The sequence below is a fragment of the Urocampus carinirostris genome, chromosome 7 (genome assembly GCF_059441175.1).
Source record: "Urocampus carinirostris isolate Australia breed hairy pipefish chromosome 7, RoL_Ucar_1.0, whole genome shotgun sequence".
Classification (NCBI taxonomy): domain Eukaryota; kingdom Metazoa; phylum Chordata; class Actinopteri; order Syngnathiformes; family Syngnathidae; genus Urocampus; species Urocampus carinirostris.
Window position 1 is genome coordinate 24,695,564 of NC_142355.1, and position 20,480 is coordinate 24,716,043.

Sequence of the window (20,480 nt, forward strand, 5' to 3'; positions counted from 1 at the left end):
TCATACATGCGCATAAAAAACATTTAAAAGCATGATTGCCTACTATTTTTTCCTTTCAGCCCAGGATTGTGAATACTACAACCAAGGTATTTAAAATTTTATCCTCCCCATTACTCAGTCACATTCCTAAAGCTGCACTCCTCTAATGTTCAGTACTGGGTGAAGGACCATATTCTTTGGTGAGCGCTGTCCACAACAACACAATGATGGGAGTGAATCGCACTAGTGGTTCAGTCTTTCCTCTAGCGAGGGACACGTCAGGCCGTTCACTGACCTCAGGCCTCCTTTTCAACTTTATGGTTACGGCAGGCCTGTACAAAAACAGGACATCTCGTAAGTATTGCGTACTCACACGATGGCACATATTTGTGGTGAAACCTTTGAAGTTGAACATAGGAGCAGGGTTTTCAAGTCAAGTCGCATTTATTTGTATAGCCCTTGATTACAAAAAAAGTTAAAAGGACTGCACAGCCCACCATTACAACATCCCCTAATCTGAAACCTGGATGGGAAATTTAAATACATTGTTTTTTTGAGTTTTACAAATAGTGTGCATCTCACAAAATGCTCTGTATGACAATTGCACAGTAAGTGCAAGATTAATAATTGATGAGATTTCTCAAAAGATTCAATATTATGCTACCTTAACTCACTCAAAATATGCCGGTATAGGGTCCTTCCATGAACTTTTTAAACAGCATTAGCTAATTATTGAATAGAAGATTCAAATTTAAAAAGTAAATACACACGTCAAAGTTTCTGTAGAGAAATGAAATACAAAGAGACAGGGTCGGTAATAAGAGGAAGTGATGGTGAGGGAGAGATCGTTGTACAGTAATTTTAACATTAGTAGTAAAGAATTAGGTTGACATATTTGTTTGCAGATATTAGGCATGAAAATGGGTCGGTGATTAACAAGGTGAGAAGGATGTAGAAGAAAATATTGGCATGCTTATTATCTTGGCTAAATCTGGCCTCAAGTCGCTTGCATGAAAGCAGGTGAAATTTAACTCGGCTCAATAACTGTAGTGGTTTATTTTCTGCTGCTACCCTAGTCCTGACTAACAACTTTGCTAAGATTATCCCCAGAGATACATCTAACACTTCTACAGTCATGTGTGTTAAACATGGTTAGTTTTTATAGTATTTCCATTGACACTTTTGGTATGTTGCATTATATTTACTATCCTGCATTGAAATTTTACATGTATGCTATTCTATAATGTCATTTCATTAAACTCTGTTGACCGTATATTTGCAACAGTTGTTTTATAGTCATGTGATTTACTGCTATGCCAATTAAGAATGCTTTTCAAATAGCCATCAGAGCTTGATGAATATCTTTATTCTAGCTGTTTTTGAGATTCTAAACAGTGACGGAAAAAAAGATGGTATCAATGAAGTTTTTGACAAAGGTGATATGATGTAAATAGGTCCAATTCCCATTCATCTGTCTAATCAAAAAGAGAGGAAATTTTTCTTCATGAAGGATCAATTAGATAAAAAAACAAAAAAACAAAAAAAAAACTAGAACTATGTTTACAATTGGAAAAAGTGCAACTGGTTAAGCCAAAATGTGGCAGTCAGACTAATTCAAACTGTGTTCAATCAATTAGCCTGGATTTCTCTATTCCCCTTTCGTGCAATACCCCCCTTGGCAACACCGCGCCAACTCAGTGCAGCACACAATGGTTGCTATTATAACGTCGTCACGGAGATCCACGGGCCATGAACTTAAAAATACAAACTCACCAGATAAATCAATTAAGTGTGTTGTTGTTGTAGTCCTCAATGTAGGGATTCCATGATCTGCTAAAATCACTTCAAGCAATTAGCATCCTTAGATATATCTTATAGATATTTAATTGCCATCTAATCTATGGAGCATGACGTATGAGCTGCAGTTGACCATTCTCCTCCCTGATTGGTTTGAAACGCAGAAATGCGGTGTGATTCATTCGTTGCTGTATCTTCCACGGGCGGTGATCCTTTCTTTACCGTAACGGTTGCCCAACAGGCAACTACTTCGGCCTGCATGAATGCAGCGCATCAAACGCTCAGTTAATTCTCTGCTACAGCTCAGGAACCCCCCCTCCTTCCTTCAAAACATTTTCTCTTTGAATTTAAACAATTTACCCTTTTTTACTTGAAAATCGTGAATTTCCCTGATAGTTGAGATATTTTCATGCCTAAAATATAATCTATAAGCAAATACAGTCTATTTAAATTTCCAAAAGACAGACCCTGTTTTTCATTTCCCTTATTTTGTTTTTATTTATTTTTTCCATTTTTGTCCCTTTGTTGGAAAAATACAGACTTTTGATTACTGCACAAAACTGATCTCCAGTTTTACTTTTTATGATTAAAAATCATTTAAGTTATACAGACGCTGCCCTACTTACGAACGAGATGTTCCGGATGATCGTTGGTAAGTTTAATCGGTTCAGTGTAATATTTTGTATGTTTAAGGTTTGTATAAGTAACCTGCACTGTTTTGTACTAAAACATATACATTTCATAAATTAATATGCTCTTCAAAGATAGATAAAGTTAAGTTTTATTACTTTTGGAGGAAGAGCTTCAAGAGTTAGGTGACTTCCTCCTCCGTGGTAAAAAGTGGTCAAAAAAAAGTGATCCAACCATTTTCTCAACTGCAACAAGCTTCCATATTCCACTTTCATTTCAATAGTAACAGCTCAACTCTTCTTTACACTTTACAGCTACCATCTTGAATGGATGCACGAGATATTAAACGATGAAAATGTGCGCTGGAGATACAGTATAGAATGTTTAGAAACGAACTAGAAAGAGGAAGCTTACTTCTTTGGGGTGGATGCTGGGTGACCTCTCACAGGGCCACACGCCGGTAACGGCGGAAGGAAGCACTACAGTAATGTCCTCTACTCGGAAAACGGTGCACACTATACAAAATCTAACTTACAGCAATGTCTGGATATTTTTCAACATCCCGAAAAAAATGTTCATATCTACCGTTTTTCATAAATTGAATGGTCGTAAGTAAGGGAGCGTCTGTACTCCTAATAATGCCCTTGCTTTGACCAACAAAAAGTAATGGGAAATGAGGAAAAAATTCGATTTGTAAATGTCTAGGAAAAGTGTTTACAGTATGTAGTTAAAGGGCAGATGTGATTGTCTTTTAATGGACCTTCCCAAAAAACATGTAGCGATATTTTCAGGGCTGTCCCACTTCACTGTTGTCTTTTTGGGATGTAATAGTGAATTTATACCTCTGAGGTCTATTTCCCCAGGCATCCCGGTTGTTTCCCTGGAGTCTGCAGAAAGACCCAATTTTTTCCTTGTGGTGTCGGGGAAGCGATGTGTCCAGTTGCAGCGCTGGAGTCAAGGGGAGGAGTTTAAACGGCGAGCGACGTTCATCCTGCATCAGGGGCTGTTTCTGCCTGGTCACACCTCGTTTGAACTTGCTGACCAACCAGGGATCTTCCTGACCCTGACACGCACCGCCGCTCGAGCTCTAAGATATGACACCTCTGGCGGTTTTAAAGCCAGCAGCAGCTTCATCCTCAAGGGTCTGTTATATGTCTGTAAAACAGTTTTCTTGGAAATGGTTTCCAAAATCGGGCTATTGAACTGGGGATCTGGGGATCTGTTAGTGGAGAGAGAGTTTTCCTAGATTTCTTTTCTAACTTGGGGCCAATAAAAAGATGTGTCCACTGAACCCATAAGAAATGTTTACTGTTATAATTTTCCTTTTGAACCTAAAGAGAAGTTCAACATGCTGTATTAAAGTAATAGTAGGATTAAATCCATTACATTATTCAGCTTCCGCTAATGACAGAGACTTCATAGGAAACATAGGAAATTATCCACCAAACTCCACCTAAACCAATTTCTAAAAATACATTTTATCCATGTTAATATTTTCCAGCTCAATGTTAACTGCTAATGCTAAACCTTTGTTTAACTATGTATATCAGGGGTGTCAAACTCATTTTACCAAGGGCCTCAGCAGCCTATTGGCTGTAGTTAAAATGCCTGCTGTAACTTGTGACTAAATCTAAATGAATAGTGTGTAAAATAAATGTAACTAGTCCTTCATGTAAAATACCTCTATAGTTTTATTCAAGTCAGTTGCGTTGACAAAATATCACTACACTTATTTAGTTCATAAAATGAATAACATTTTTTTCAGGAATTTTAAGGATAAAACCTGACATTGGTTTCAAATTTGAATATGTGCCTTTTAACACGGTGTGTCTTATACACGCAAAATATGGGGGATATGTTTGAAAAGGCATACAGTATTCGTGTGCGTTACTACATGAGATTCAACGTTATACTTATCAATCGAACAACGTCTCTGACCAAAATAGCAAATCCTTAAATACTAAGGTCGCGTCAGTGAGCTTAGGCGTCAATTTGCGGGTATCGTAGTTGACAGGCATTGTGTGAAATGTAGTTTTTGGTCAAAGAACTCTTGATCTTGGACAATTTTAGATAATCAGACCTTTTAGGCTCTCACAAGCCATATAAAATGATTTGTCCAAAGAAAAATTGTAACATGTGCGGTATTTGATTAAGCCCTCCCTTTTAGGTTTAATAATTTAGTGATGCTGTATTTTACGGTCGTGGACCCCAGTTTTAGAAGCTCCGCTCCACACACACATTTATGTGCACCAGCACTAACCAATTTTCTCCTCTCTTCGTGCAGAGCCTCGTTTTGCCGTTCCCTACCGCATGAAGTGTGAGTGGCGCTATCATGCCTGCGCCAGCCCTTGCGTACCCTCTTGCAATGACCCAGATGCTACCCGCTGCAACTTTCTGCCACTGTAAGAGCACTGCTACTCATGTCTCACACTCTAGAGTATTAAAACGGATTTTAGCAACATGCTGTAATCACAGTGTTGAGGGCTGCTTCCCAAGATGTCCTACAACCATGGTCCTAGATGAGATCACCAATAGATGTGTCTACATAGAAGATTGTGAGTAATGCTGTCAATGGAGCTGCCAAGGATGAAAAATCAATGTTGTGAAGATGGGAATGCAGGAACAGCATGAACTGGTCACCAGTCACTTGCAGAGCACAAATAGAAAAACAATAATTCACTTGTATGGGTTATTTCGACTCTTCAGTCAATTTAAGGAGTCAACAATGCTTTGGAAAGGGGGACTATTTAAAAATTCAAACCCAGACTTCTCCAGTATGAGGCACAACTACAAACAACAACACAATACTTTTTTGAACTGCTTTTACTGTAGCAGATAACTTAAAATAAGACGTACAGTATTTTCCAAACTATGAGGCGCACCTAAAAACCTCAATTTGTCCTGAAATTCAAATGTGCGCCTTATGACACGGTGCGCCTAATATACTGCAAAATGCGGGGATAAAATTGGAAACGCATACAGTATGTGTTATAATACGAGATTTAACGGTACACTTCCCTATTTGTGCAACGATTTATCAATCGAACAAAATCGCAAATTATTGAATCCAACGGGAAAGGAACTAGGGTCGTGTTAGTGACAACACTGTCGTTAAGCCACTACACCACCAGTGGTACTCGTGGTACCCAAAATGAATGATAGAAAAGGAGAAAACAGTCAAAGTCAGTTTTATTTGTCAACTTCTCAAATGCACTTGGCATACAAAAAAAAAATCTGTTTAACACTCTCCCATGCGCAGACAACAATTGACAACAATAAAGTGCTGATGCACGGAACAATCCTTACCTAAAATAATACTCAATAAACTGCAAGTGAATTTTCAGCTTGTACTGAAGTAAAAACAACTGACATATAAGACAGAACATACAATAAAATGTTCAAAGCAGTAGCAGATAGTGACAGTAATGTCGTATAAATAACGGTTGAAAAAAAAATTGTGTCCTGAAAGATATAAATAGATGCAAAGTCTGATTCACCATCAGATACACCAAAGAGTTATTCCCCTAGTCATTCTTTTTTGTGTTTATTTATATCTTTCAGGCAAACTTTTCCTATGTCATCTGTAATGCAATTAATTGAGTGGGTAGGGTTTGGCACTCGCACTGCCGCGACCCTTGTTCGATATCCGTTTCATACAATGTTTTGAGATTTTGGTCAGTGACATTGTTCTGCTGATCAATCATAGCATGAATCTATACCTAAAGTGTACAAATTATGCAACAGTTTTGCACTAGAGGTAAGATTGGGCCTAAAAAACCGAGACTGACCTGACGCAGCCTGCAAGTATAAAAGCCAGAACTAGTCCGAGCCCGTCTAAATAACTTGATTTGAGGGACCTAGCCCCAAGCAAGCCCGAATTTTCCCTTTTTAGTTGCGAGGGGGGAGGGTGATTTTGACTGTCTCGGACAATCTCTTCCGATCTCTCTCCACCTCACTTCACCCTGCCTCAGCGCGCACATGGTTCTCTGTATCCATCAGTGCCGCTGGGCCGGTAAGCCCCACAGCAATGCATTCACCGGGCCCAAGATCTTATCTCTATTGTACACTAATGAATCCGGTAGATCTTATTGTAGCTTCAATTCGATGGGCATTATAATCTGGTGCCCTTATAAGTGAGGAAAATACGGTACTTTACAAAACCTCTAATAGCTAGATTGAACTTTTTTCAACAGTAGTATTGTTTCATGCTGTTTAAACAAACATTTTCACTTTTATTTATACTATGGACAATTGACTGTTACAAACATGTTATGAAGTAGGATGAAGGACAAAAAAATTCTCAACTGAAATGTCAAAGGCATAATAAAGATTTATTAGGATTTCAATTTCACACTATCAGTGGTATTTGAATTACACAGTTTCACGTTCCATATTGTGGCTTTTGATTAAGCTCTTCAAAACTCATTTGTAATATGAAACATCCTTTTTAGGTGTGATTCCTCTCCAAACACCTACACCCTTTGCTTTTGTTTCACCGACTGACTTTGTTTCGTCACCACGGACAACACCTACAACAACAAGGCTCATGACTACCACAGTTGTTGCGAGCACCACTACTACCATGAGCTCTGTACCCATTTATTTTATGCCATCTTCTCCAGTTCTACCTACCACTATACCTTCCCACACAAGTACACCCACTCCATTGCCTACTACGCCATCAACGTCGTCTCTCATTTCAACGCCTCCAGTTATTCTCACCCCCGGGATTCCCACACCTTCAACCCCAGTGCCACCCATCAACTTGACGTCAAAAGCACCTTCTGCCATCAGCCCCATATCTAGCAGAATCGTTATGTCTACACCTACTAAAGTTCACCCCACGGACATACCAGCAATCACATCCACCGACGCACCGATGGTCGCCATGGCTACCACAATGCCAAGTGGCGCCGGCCCGAAATCAATGACTGAAGAAATCCAAGACACTTTTCAGACAAAAGAAGAGCCGCTACCGACGTCTCCGTTCTTCATGCCCACAACACCATGTAATGTAAGTGTTGAAGCAACTTCAGATGTTTATTGAGAGCCTTTTATCAGTTGTTTTGTCTGCTAGCAAAACAAACAACTACAACATAGTCGGCCAAAATCACCCTTCCTGGCTTCTTCCGAGTCCTCACAAATAAAATATTACAACCCGTCCTTCAAGATAAGTTAATTGTTTGGGTTAGTTCGGGCCTTTATACTTGAGTGGGGTTTGACTTTTCAGGCCCGATCTTACCTCTAGCCTAGATGTATTGTCTACTACAAACAGGTTAGATGGGTCAACTTTGAGACTACATTTTTCAAGTCCCCTACCACAAGGAAAACATATTTGCATAATTGTGGGGATGAACACTACACGTTCTGTGAAAACAAATCTGATTGAAAATACCTTTAAAGTGCCCCTTCTAATTGTGCATACCTTTATGCTCCATATCAGCCTCCATATATCTACAGCGTCAACAAATGTGCCGAGTTTATTTGTTTCAATGGGCAGCTACTGCTTTACAACGCGTCCCTGCATTGCCCTTTCAACACCACGCAACCCCGCTGCAGCCTGTTGGGCCTGCCTGTCCTCATTAACGCGGACCCATGTTGCCCACAGTGGCGATGCCCTTGTAAGCCGCCACTATTGATATATGATGAAGGTGCACTTTTAACAAGATGGATAATCCAGAGGTGTTTTTTTGCCAGGTCGTTGCACAGTGATGTCTGACCTACGCATGATCACATTTGATGGCAACGATGTGGCCTTGTATGATAACGGCTCCTACATCATGGTTAAGCTTCCTGGAGAGATTATAATTGGAACAGTAGAGAAATGTCCAACCAGCCAGGTAATGAATACAATAATCGTGATAAGGTTAAGCATACGCATGACATCCACTGTAATTTATCTTTTTTCATCACTTTAACTGTGCTCTTGGTTTAAAAATGCGTTTGTTACATTGATTTTTCCTTTAACTTGTTAATTGCATTTATATGTTTATGTATTTTTGTATTATTTTCAAATGGCTAACTGAAATGCAATATCAATTTTTAATGCGTTTGATGATTTTTTTTTATTTAACCTTTTTTTTTTAAAGATATGATTTTGTCATAGCATAAATAATTACTGCACTATGTTTATAAAATTGAAATATTTTTATAAGGCACACTACACCTTTTCAAAACAAAATGTTTTCTTAGTAGAGCCTAAATTCAATCTGAAGATCTGTGAGTAACACACAAACAGCTTGTTCCAATACTATTTGATTTTGCTTACACTATGATTCTGTTTTATTTCACCACAGAGTCCATCAGGTGGAACATCTGGTCTTTGTTTAAAGAAATTAAATATCACAACCTCTTCTGATTGTGTTGTTATCAATCGACTGGAGCGGAAGGTGATTTTGCTTAGCTGATTATAAATTTAGTCCTTTTTGAATAGTTCTTATTTAATTTGCATATAATTACATTTGAGAAAAGTTTTCTGATATGCAATAATTCCATTTTTTTAAACTTTGGTAAACACTCATTATAAAGTCTAAATTTGTTTGAAGGTTTCAGTGAACTACAGGCCCTCCAAACTGCCATTGTCCCTCAATTCCCTTCATGTTGAAGACACTGGCTCCATGTATCGTATCAAAACACCTGGCCATGTCAGCATGCAATGGTATCACACCACAGGGATCATGGTGTTGCAGTACATTACACCAAATGAAGCATCTGTGCCCACTCAGGGTTTATGCGGTAAGACCTGACTAGGGGATCAAATAAACACCGAGTGACATTTGGAGTTAACCTTGTGTCTACCTGTCATGGCAGGTTGCTGCGACGGCAACCCGAAGAATGACCTCATGTTGCCCAATGGTACAGTCGTGCGAGAGGTGGGAGACATGATGCTCTTCCTGCAGGTATGGCAGGTGTCCATACCTGACAAAAGTGAGCACACTAGCAGGGTTGGAGAGAACAGTACTCGTGGAAACTGCTCTACCTGCCTCTCCATGCTCGACCAAAAAGTTTTCAAACCGTGTCATAGCAAGGTGTGTCTCCTGGAAGCATAGATTTTCTTCTTTGCCTCATAGCATGTGCTCGCATATATACCAAAGCACAGTTGTTTGGAATCACTTTCCTCAACTATAGCGCGTCTTACAATAAACAGAGAAATATGACATTGCTTTGAGTGTTTTACAGATGCCTCCGGAGCAGTTCTGTGACATTATGTGGGCGGGTGACCTGCATTACAAGGAATATCAGTGTGATTTTCTGGCAGCCTACGTGGCTGTCTGCTACACACACCAAATATGCATCAGCTGGAGACGGCCCAATTTCTGCCGTGAGTACAGAAACATAAATATAAAGATACCGTAGTACTCTGATCTAGGACCATCCTAACTCCAGCATACATGTTAACCTTTTAACATTAAAAAGCGGTAGATTTTATTGCGCACTCTATCTTTATGTGCAAAACACAATCCATCACCAGAATGTTAAATAAAGCAACAATACGTGCTTGTTTAAAACTGGCAAACTCAGTGGCCAACTTTTACCAAAACCGAAATATTATGCAATTATTGGAGTCTCTTGTGGGGAAAAACACTACACGTTATGTAGAAAAAAAATCTGATTGGAAATACCTTAATAGTGCCTCTTCTCTTGTCAATATTTTGTTTGTTTTTGTTGAAATTTTAAAAAAGCAGAATACTTTGTTTTTATTTTTTCAAATCAGTAGGCATTTGTGAGGGGAGAAAAGCAGCAGTTTAACATGTAAAGCAGTAGTGCAGGTGAGTTAATTTAGTTTTATTTTATTTTGTATTTCTTCCCCGAGTTTCATATAACTGCTGATCAAAAAATGTTCCATTTAGATATTGTAAAACCATCACTTGTGGGCAAGGAAGGTTACATGAAAATACACAAATACATAGGAGAATACCAGAGAACCTGCAGTGGGCCCTAATTTAGGACCACATTCTCTCACACAGACTAAATTACCAATGTCCAGCTCCTGATTTTTCCCACCGTAAGTGAGGCGCTTGTATGCTCTGTCACTATATATTTAGATTGACAATTTATCTAAATAAGTTTGATAGTATTGAGCTACACACTGAAGATGGAGCCTTTCATAAGAGCAAAATATGTGATACGTGTGGTGAACATTAATCTAAATTACTGCTTTCACACCTTTCACAGCACAAAATCGATACGGCTGAGAATTCACTGTTTATTATACTGCAGTCCAGTACACCCGAGATTCCATGTTTTTTTAAAAAACCTAATTGTTTTTCTTTGTAAATTTAAGTCAATGAGCCGTAGACTGGCAATATGGAAAATTGTCTTTGTCTGACTGTTGCTCATTTTATTTGGTTAATTAGCTGGTGAATCAATATATCTTTTTAACTTTTTTTCTGCTTCTATTACCGGAGGTCTATCAAAAAAAAAATGTTACAAGCTTGGTCATAAGACAAATGAAACCCTAAAAGTTCATTACTCTTCTTGCAGCTCTCCAGTGCCCTCTTGGCAAGGAGTATCATCCTTGTGTGAACACCTGCGCCAGCCTTACCTGTCTAAACAGGGACTACTATCAAGAGACAGCTTGCCCTTTCATCCGAGAGGAGTGTGTTTGCCGCACTGGGACTCTCTTGCACCGTGCTGATTCCTTGCACTGCGTGACTGAGGATCGCTGTGGTGAGTCACACTGAAAGACAACAATCTTTTAATTTGGGGGGGAGTGGATTTAGAAGTGGCAGACTAAAGTCTCACAAGAGAGGCAGCAAAGGCATGCATCAGTGCATAAGGCAGATGATGGGAAATGTATTGTTATGGTACTTCTTTATACGAGCGCCTCTTAACACGAGAATTTTCGTTAACGAACTTTACCATTAAAGACTTGTGACTGCTTACCGCCAGCCTCACATGATAATGAACAAGCCAGCATCAGCTCGTCCAACTACTACTACAAAAAAGGCAAAAATGTGCTTTAGAAAGATTTAAAGTTGCAGTAACTTTAATTTCAAGTGTACAGTTAGTGCTTACATATCATCAACATTCTCTCAATCTCATACCAGTCAACCTGTCAGCCAATTGCTCTCTTTATTGATGATTGAAAACCCTCCTTATTTAGTAACAATAAACCTTAGACAAACACAACACGGAACATACTCACAGCAAGACAGACTAAGTAGACTTCGACAATATTAGCAAACTACGATGACTCTGTCGTCTCGTACCAGTGACAGCAACGATCCGGATTAGAGCCGAAATTGGCAAGACGAGATTTGTTTTTTTAAGTTTCAGTTTTATAAGGTGGACACAATGTGAAATGTTTAAAAAAAACTATAAAATACAGGGAAAACACATAAGTTGACAGGTATGCGATCGTTATGGCACTCATAATGAACTCGCATTTTCTTTCCATAATATCATTTTATTTATCTTGTTCCTGTATTTTTTTATGTTTAATTACGATTTGAATGTGTTTTAAGTGTTCAGAAAATTGTGTTTTGTAGCTATTAAGATTCATTTCTGTACTTTTGAGAGGACGGCAGGTCACCAATTGTCTTTTAATTATTTTATATCGAGAACATTTGCTCGTTGCTCAAGCAATTCAAGCTACAAGCACAAACGAATTGAGCTTGTCAGAAGAGGTACCACAGTAAAGAATTTTAGAGCTTGGAGAAGTCGTCCAACCTATTTAGGGCAAAACCCCTTTCTGTATTAGAGAGTTCTGAACAGAATTGGAAAAGTGCTAAAGTACTTACAGGTTGTGATCTTTGTCCCTTACAGTGATCTAATTCTTGTCCACTCAATTATACTGAAAAATTAAATGCATCTCAGCAGTCACATTAACTTTTTTACTGCCTGTAATTATGCGCTTTAACTCTTGCCTATGTGAGGTTTTACTAACTAGATTTTTTGAGTGTATTGAACAAAAACCTAGAAAAAGACAATGTTGCTCAGCTGTGAATGGCTTCCGTAGCATGCACTGATAACGAAGACAGGCCACGGGCCCTCGGCGAGGTCTGGAATGGCTATGCTCAAGGCTGCTGCCTGTACAAGTGCATGGAGAACGGCTCGGTGATTGCTGTGGAGCCCGACTGCGGCTTCGTCTCGACACCAATGTGTGAGAGGCAGGGAGAGTACGTGCTTGAAGTTCTGGAAGAAGGGGCATGCTGTCCCAAGAAAATCTGCCGTGAGTATACGTGTAAAATGAAACCTGAAAATGTTTTTTTCTTGATTATCCTGGCCAGAATCATTAATCAAGCAAAAATGATAAATGCCTCTTAATTTGTTGAGTGCTGTATTTGCTAGAGATGAAAATAATAACTGTTATATCTGTCAGGACCAGATTGGAAACAGGACCCACTTGTGTAACGTTTACCACAAGTTTTATTGAAGGAACGAGGAAGGGCTGCGCCCACGATCTGGTGTTCGCTCTCGTAATCGGCTTGTGATCCAAACACGGAAGTGGATCTTCCGTGGCGAGCGATGGTGGTGTCGGGGACGGAAAAAACGGGTCGGTAGCAGGGACTGGAGAGCAAAAACGTGGTCAGGGTCAGAAGCGAGTCATAAGCCAGAACAGGAGAGCAGACGTTATTGGCGTCGGAAACGAGTCGTAAGCCAGAACGGGAAAGCAGACGTGATAGGGGTTCGGAAACGAGTCGTAAGCTAAGACATGAGAGCAGATATGATCGGGATCAAAATAGGTTGTAGCCGGAGACAAACGGGAGCAAAACGGGACAGGCGGGGGTCCGGGTTGAAAAAGGCTAGCCTTGTATACACGGAGATTCGCAGACGGACTGACCACAGGGGATTAACAGGACTGAGTTCAAATAGTGACAGCGAGCCAATCAGAACCCACAGCGGTTGGCGCCAAATGAGCGGGCACAGCTGAGTCACATCAGTAATCATGACAATATCGTTATACTCCAATAACAAAATAGCCAAAACGTATTTTTGCTACGTAACAATCGTAAAAGCATCATACACGTTAAAAAAGCAATTCCATTTGTGGAGTTGTAGCACCATGTGGTTGTTGATTTATTAGTGCAAGTTAGTTTAGTGCGTTCCATTAATCAACAATACCCGCAAGCACATTATATACTTATATTTTATATGGTTCTTATACAATTATATAATTTATATACATATACCATAAAAATAGTAGCAAAGAATACGTTTCCCCATTTTAGCATACTATGTTAATCAGGTTGTGCAAAATAGATGGGTGGTTCAATACATTTCAAGTCATATTTGCTCAATATTTTATTTTTGAATTCACTTCAGACATTCTAGCTTTTGCTTCACTTCATGTAAACCCAAGCACATTATATTTATATTTATATAGTTTCTCGCTCCTTCTCCAGGCTCTTTACCCCAAACCCCAAAGTCAGGGATACCTGTACTTTGAAGATAACTCCTGGTTCTCTCCAGTGGACATAGACTGTACTTGTTGGTTTTCATTGTGGATTCACCCTATATTCCGTATAGACACAGTTGACTTGCGGTGAACATGGTGGGATAAATATTTCCTGTCCTAAGAAACACCAGATCAAGTGTAAGATATGTCCCTAGCTTTTTTTCTCAGCTAATATCACATTGCACGCGATATGGTAGAGATCAGCTTGTAAATCTTACACAATAATAACAGGTTGAGCTAAAGTGTTGAGCGTCATCACATTGTATCACATTTAACGATCACTCTCCTAACAAACATCTGACTATGTCCTTTCATCCAGATTGCAACATGACCTTGTGTGACAGTAAAGCACCGGCATGTGGTGATGGCGACCGACTGGTGATCGGTTACAGCACCCTCTCCTGCTGTCCGGAGTACAGATGTGGTGAGAATCTGTGGTGCGCACATTTTACATTGGATACTCTAAGTATTTGTTGTGGTGTTGTTGTTGCAGAGTGTGACCCTGCGGCATGCCCACCTTCTTCTACTCCTCACTGTAGGAGAGATCAATTCTTAGTTGAGATCCTGGATGGGAAACATTGCTGCTTTTCTTACCTCTGCGGTAGGACAGGAATTTAATCAACATAATGTTATTTATGGTTTGAAACAGGACATTTAGGTCTAAAAATATGTTTCTGGTGTGCTTTTTAAATTTTTTTTACACGAGCGAGCCAAGCTAGTCATGAGTTATTGAGTCAAGTAGCTACCATGCTATTTCATTCTTTTTCATGTGTATATGTCTGTTGGATTTAATACTTAGCGGTGTGATAATGATAAAGGATGCCAGGCATCCAACAAGCCGTAAACAAGCCATTTTAAAGGCTTTCCCCCCCAATAATCTTGCCCATTTAAAGAGCATTGCGAGTTTTTATTACACCGCCATCAACTGAAGGGCTGTAATTGTGTGTTACGTCCCTGCAGTGTGTGATGTGTGCCTAGAGCCTGTTCCAACTTGCTTGCATGGAGAAATCCTGGCTGTGGATCTAACCACCACACAGAGTTGCTGTCCCCAATATATTTGTGGTGAGCGGTCCTACCATATGGCACAAACTGAAACCTTTTCTTAAAAAAAACATGTTTTCATCTTTGTAAATCTTGATGTGATAATATTTGTGTGGGTCACATATAATTTATGAACTGGATGTGCGTATGATATGATTATATAAAGTTTGACGTGGATTACAGTGTGTGATGTCAGCAAGTGCCCTAAGTCATCCATGAGCTGTGCACCAGGACTTACTGTGGTCGAAACAACTCCTGCAGGCTATTGTTGCCTGCAGCTGCATTGCGGTACATAAAGACATATGTTTCAAGCACTTTTTGTGTTTTTCTGTCTACACCTTCAATGCCTCTGTATTTCGTAGAATGTCATTGTGAGGACAGTGCTCTCCAAGTGTGTCAGCTCGTAAGTAAGCTGCATTAAAACTCTAAAGCGGGGTTTTGTTCACACTGAGACAGCAGAATCGCTTTAGTCAGGGCTTTTATCTTTTCTCAGGGTGAGGTTCTATTTGAGGTCCCAGACATCAGCAGCAGTGACTGTGGTTGTCCTCGACACACGTGCCGTATGTAAAACGCAAGCAAGAAGAAGCAAAATGGGTTGCCAGTCCATTTAGCCTTCTCTGGCACCTCAGCCACTTACCTTAAGTGTTGCCTTTTCGTTTTCTTTTTCAGTGCTGTAAATATTGATTTTTCATGTTTATTTGTGTGTGCTTGGCCTTAGAGAAAGCAGAGGTGTGTCTTTTTGATGGGGTCACAGTGCTGGGACCAGGCCAATCCCTGGTCCAGTACTTGGATGCAGAGTTGTGCTACACTGTCCATTGTCTGCATCATAGAGATCCAAGCACAGGCTTTTTTGCAATGGAAATAAACTCTGTCAACTGTTCTCAACAATGTGAACCTGTACGTATTATAAACATTTTAGTTTTTTGTTTGAATTACTTTTTCTTGTGCTCTCTTATTAGGAAATTGTTCTAATTGGCTTTCACAGCTGATTTTATTTGTTTGTTCAAAGGTTTTGTTTTAGGTGTTTTCCCACATTCTTTTTTACATGTGGAGTATTTCTTACATTGGAAATTTAGATACTTGTTCCCCCTTACTAATAATTATTATTCCCCTTATTACGCGACAATAAACTGTAAAAACACAACGCCGCACCTATTTAATCACAACAAGATAGACTATGGAGAATACTGTATCGTAAGAATGTTAGCAATCTACGATGACGTTATTGTATGCTACCTGTGAACGAGATGATCCGGATTAGACCCAAAACATTTTTATTTTAAATTTTTAAAATTTTCTTTCCCATACAAACGTTGTTATAAGGCGTGTACAATTTGAACTGATAGAAAAACTATAAAATACAGTGAAAACTTGTAAGTACGAGATAACATAAAAAGAGGATACAATAAGTGTCGTTTATCTTCAATTAACTTGATCTTTTTTCTTTTAAAAAGACAAAAGAAAAACACAAGCCCGCAAGCATGTATGAAATTAATTGACAATGGTATTTTATAAGTTATCTTAATATTTACTGGGTAACAAATATTTTATTTTTAAACTTAATGTGAGTTGTTTTGCTAGTTATAATTTCCATCATTAGGCGTACCAACTGTAATGAAAAACTAAATAGCAAATGTCATCTGTTTGATTTCTTATTTTCATTAGTGTAAATCCATCATTTGAGAATTACACCTTCATTGATGTGTTTTGTAGGACTTCAATTAACCTGTGAGAAAAAACATTGTGCAACAGGGCATTGATACTGTCAGAAAATTATTTCAGGTAAACAAATAAGTATTGAACGGATTTAGCATGTATTATTGTCGGCTTGGACAGTTTGTTAATCAAGAGACCATTTAACGCAGGATGAGGAATAACCTCCATGAAACATCAATAATCAAGCTTATATTGACTGTGATTGGAAGAGAAAGGCTCGAATTTGAATTATTATCGGTATGGTTTACCTTGTTTATGTAATTAAATTTTCTTCTCTGTCTCAACAGAACCAGGTATATGAATCTTTCACAGACCCCCAGGTGTGCTGCGGCTCCTGTAAAAACATCTCCTGCATGTTCTACAGTGGCAATGGATCTTCAGAGCATTTTGCCGTGAGAGCAAATTCCCCACCCCCAAAAATTCTACTTTTCAAAGGAAAAAATAAGTGGAAATGTGTGCGTGTATGCAGGTGGGAAGCTCCTGGGTGGAAAACTGCACCCGATACGACTGCATAGAAACAGACATGGGAGCCGTGGTGCTGGCCTTTGGCGTGATTTGCCCACCGTTTAATGACACAGAGTGCATTCAGGTCGGAAAGCGAGCAACAGTAAAATATTTTTATCAGACCTGAAAGATGATCTCACGCAGTTGGAAGCACTAAGGCAAAGAAGTGTGCATTGCCTAACAGTGGCAACTATCGGCATTCATGTCTGAATGCAAGTTTTTGGCCTATAATTTTGTAACACTTTTCATCGATTAACGAGACCTGCTGCCTGCACAGCTCAAATGAAAATGCTCGAGAACAGCAAAGAGATCAAATTGCCAACTGAGATAATGTGATTGCACAAGTGTGCACATGCTCATAAATGGAGATGTGTCTGCGGTTGGAATTAACTAATCACATCAGAAGTCAGCTCACGAGAAGCCACTTCAAGTGACCCAAATAAAATTCAAATGTTCTTGTTGGCTTTTTTTATGGCACCTTTGAAGTTTCATCTTCTACAGGGATGTATAGACCTCTTATCTCATCAGACATCCTCTCAGCCATTTCGAATCACTTTTTTGTTGTTTTTGGTCGAGGGAAATGGAATACATTGTCAAAATCAAATAATTAACAAGTTAGAAATAAGTGACACATGTATTTTATTTGCAGAACGGCGGTGTGATTCAAAGATTAGTGGACGGCTGCTGCAGGACATGTGAGTCTCTGCGTTTATTACTGCTTGACAAAGGGTGAGCGCTTTGTTGCCTGACAGCAGATGGGCTTATTGGCTGATTTCTTTTAAAAGAGGAGTTGAGGTGCAGCCTGGGTAGCGAATGGCGATCAATTCTGATGCTTGGCCTGTGTTTCATTCCCCCACAGCTTGCAGCTTTTGTGTTTTGATCGACAGCCGGGAAAAGCGAACGTTATAATCATTTCTGTATCCATACTGTAATCAGGTGATTGGAAGTGGATTGCTTTCTTTCATCGCTTTTTCACCGTTTTGACTTTGCCTACTAGCGAGGATGCGAGTTGTTGTAGGGATTCCTTTTTTTTTCAAATTATGTGTTTTGTTTTGTTTTTTGTCAGTGAGGTGAGGCAAGAGAGTAAACTCCATGTGCATGTGAGCTGCGCTGGGCTGCTTCTTCTCCGTTCTGTCTTTGTTACACGTTGACTCTATGATATATATATAACTTTTTTCGATTACTGATTTTTGTATTCTCCCGGCGCTTTCTTTCTTTTGCTGTCCTGACCTGCCCTGATGCGACCAGGTGCCGAAGTGGGTGTTTTTCCGTTTACAGTTAATCCCATAACACCCACTGGTAGTACTAACTGTGACACAGGTATGTGCTGCTTGTTATAAGATGACGAGGCCTGATCCAGTTGATTGACTTGCATTTATCTCACATTCAACCCTCAACTGTAGATAAGAGCAGTCTGAGCACCCCACCTATAAATTTCCTGCTGCTGGGCAACAAAGCATCCAGCGCAATAGATTTCACCGGGGCTTTAATAGAATGTGTGTGCATGTGTGTATGTGTCCGTGTTGTTCATCATCATGTGAGTCAATGATAATAACTGACTCGCTGAAGTATGTTGTAACTGTACTCATTAACAATATCAAAATCAAACCTGCAGTATTCAAGCATGGTGTTATTTAGTTTTTGATCATTATACATTTTTATGAACTTGGAAATTTTAGGAAGCTTTATCAATTTAGGCAGAGAAAATTACCTATTATTCAAATTCACCGTGTTCATCATCATAGTTGTGTTCTCTATAACTGCATGACTGAACCTGTTGTATTGCAAAACAACACTCTACTTTTTCTATTTGCTATTGTAATAGTGTTATTTCACTTGTGGATTATTTGTTTGTTAAATCTCTGTACTTGTTATTTTTCTGCTCTAGTGCTCAATCTAACAGACAGAAAATTGTTTTGTATTCAACCAGACAACAATAATAAATTTGGATGATTTTGAATTTTTCAAACGACTAAACGCATTTCCTAAAGCTCTTGAACACAGAGTGAGTTAAACATTATGATTATCAATTATGGCCAACGAAAATTTGACAAGAAATTATAATATAACAGAGAATCAGAGGTTAAAAACAAGGGATGGTTTTAAGATTATTGCATCTTCTCATGTGTTAAGGTTTTATTATTGTTTACATTATATAGCTACTGTATGAGGTTACATCAGACTGCCCATTTTTCCACTCCAAAACTTCTGAGAGAGATGTGTCCTCCTTTTTGTTGTTTTCCTTGAACATGAGCACAGGCAAAGAGGACGGTAAGACGTGCAAGCGAGTGGCCATCCGGACCACAATACGCAAAGATGACTGCAGGAGCCACACACCTGTAAGAAGTAAAACACATATGCAATTAAAATAAAATTCTGGATCATAATTCAGCACAGTTTCACTTTGCATTCTCTACTCAGGTTACAATCTTCTCTTGTGATGGCAAATGTCCGTCAGCCACCATCTTCAACTTCAACATCAATACCCATGCCAGATTCTGCAAGTGCTGCAGAGAGAACGGGCTGAAGGCCCGCTCGGTGGCGCTCTACTGCACACGAAATGCCAGCAGCGTGGAGTACCGTATTCAAGAGCCCATAGACTGCAACTGCCAGTGGAATTGATTTAAGGGATATAAATGGGTCAGCCGTGACATTTGGGATGTCGAAATGACAAAACATGGACGGTATTAGTTAAAAAAAATGTGCAGGTCGTGGCATTGAAGATAATAAAAAAGTTTAAAACGTTTTTTTTTTTTTTTTTTTTTTAAAAACAAACACAATACAAACATATTCTAAAACTGCCCATCCACTCATTCTAATTTCTTTATCGGAATATTTCTGACAAGTAATCACAAAAAATCTTAGAGGTTTGTACAGGCAATAGACCACCATTCCACCATTCCCTGATGTAAAACTTACATCAGGGCAAGGAAAAACTCAAAAACCTCAGCATTAGCAAAGTAAAGAAACCTTAAGAAGGGGCCGCACTTCCTTTTTCAAAGACATTTAGACTGAAAAGGGAAATAAAGTTTTATTTTTTTTTGTCTGAATCATTGCAATATCGTGTGCATTCGTTATTTCGTTAATCTCTTTTGAAAAACAGCTCATGGGATATGTATATACAGTGGGACCTCGCTACTTCGCGGTTCCACGTTTGCGGGTTCAGAGCTTCGTGGGTCCCAAAAATAATAATAATAAAATAAAATAATTAAAAAAAAATTTTTTATGCATTTTTGAAGGGGCGTCGCTACTTCGCGGTTCCACGTTAGCGGGTTCAGAGCTTCGCGGGTCTAAAAAATAATAATAATTTATATATATATATATATATATATATATATATATATATATATATATATATATATATATATATATATATATATTACAGCCATATCCCCCTAGTGGGAGGTGGCTA

At 39.0% G+C, this 20,480-nt stretch overlaps 1 protein-coding gene across 1 annotated transcript in view; it reads left to right on the top strand.

Moving 5' to 3' along the window:
• The window catches only part of otogl (otogelin-like), a 36,006-nt gene extending 16,176 nt beyond the window's left edge, over window positions 1-19,830 (top strand). The window contains exons 29-54 of the mRNA XM_088340493.1: window positions 60-86; window positions 154-333; window positions 3,270-3,548; window positions 4,691-4,808; window positions 4,882-4,961; window positions 6,858-7,420; window positions 7,850-8,027; window positions 8,104-8,246; window positions 8,703-8,795; window positions 8,952-9,141; window positions 9,217-9,434; window positions 9,586-9,727; window positions 10,891-11,076; window positions 12,368-12,580; window positions 14,127-14,231; window positions 14,301-14,408; window positions 14,768-14,869; window positions 15,032-15,136; window positions 15,211-15,251; window positions 15,342-15,408; window positions 15,567-15,745; window positions 16,852-16,956; window positions 17,034-17,153; window positions 17,718-17,763; window positions 19,328-19,407; window positions 19,490-19,830. Of these exons, the coding sequence (XP_088196619.1) occupies window positions 60-86; window positions 154-333; window positions 3,270-3,548; window positions 4,691-4,808; window positions 4,882-4,961; window positions 6,858-7,420; window positions 7,850-8,027; window positions 8,104-8,246; window positions 8,703-8,795; window positions 8,952-9,141; window positions 9,217-9,434; window positions 9,586-9,727; window positions 10,891-11,076; window positions 12,368-12,580; window positions 14,127-14,231; window positions 14,301-14,408; window positions 14,768-14,869; window positions 15,032-15,136; window positions 15,211-15,251; window positions 15,342-15,408; window positions 15,567-15,745; window positions 16,852-16,956; window positions 17,034-17,153; window positions 17,718-17,763; window positions 19,328-19,407; window positions 19,490-19,690 (3,869 nt within the window). The 3' untranslated portion in view covers window positions 19,691-19,830. The remainder of the gene's footprint in view (window positions 1-59; window positions 87-153; window positions 334-3,269; window positions 3,549-4,690; window positions 4,809-4,881; window positions 4,962-6,857; window positions 7,421-7,849; window positions 8,028-8,103; window positions 8,247-8,702; window positions 8,796-8,951; window positions 9,142-9,216; window positions 9,435-9,585; window positions 9,728-10,890; window positions 11,077-12,367; window positions 12,581-14,126; window positions 14,232-14,300; window positions 14,409-14,767; window positions 14,870-15,031; window positions 15,137-15,210; window positions 15,252-15,341; window positions 15,409-15,566; window positions 15,746-16,851; window positions 16,957-17,033; window positions 17,154-17,717; window positions 17,764-19,327; window positions 19,408-19,489) is intronic.
• The last annotated feature ends 650 nt before the right edge of the window (window positions 19,831-20,480 follow it).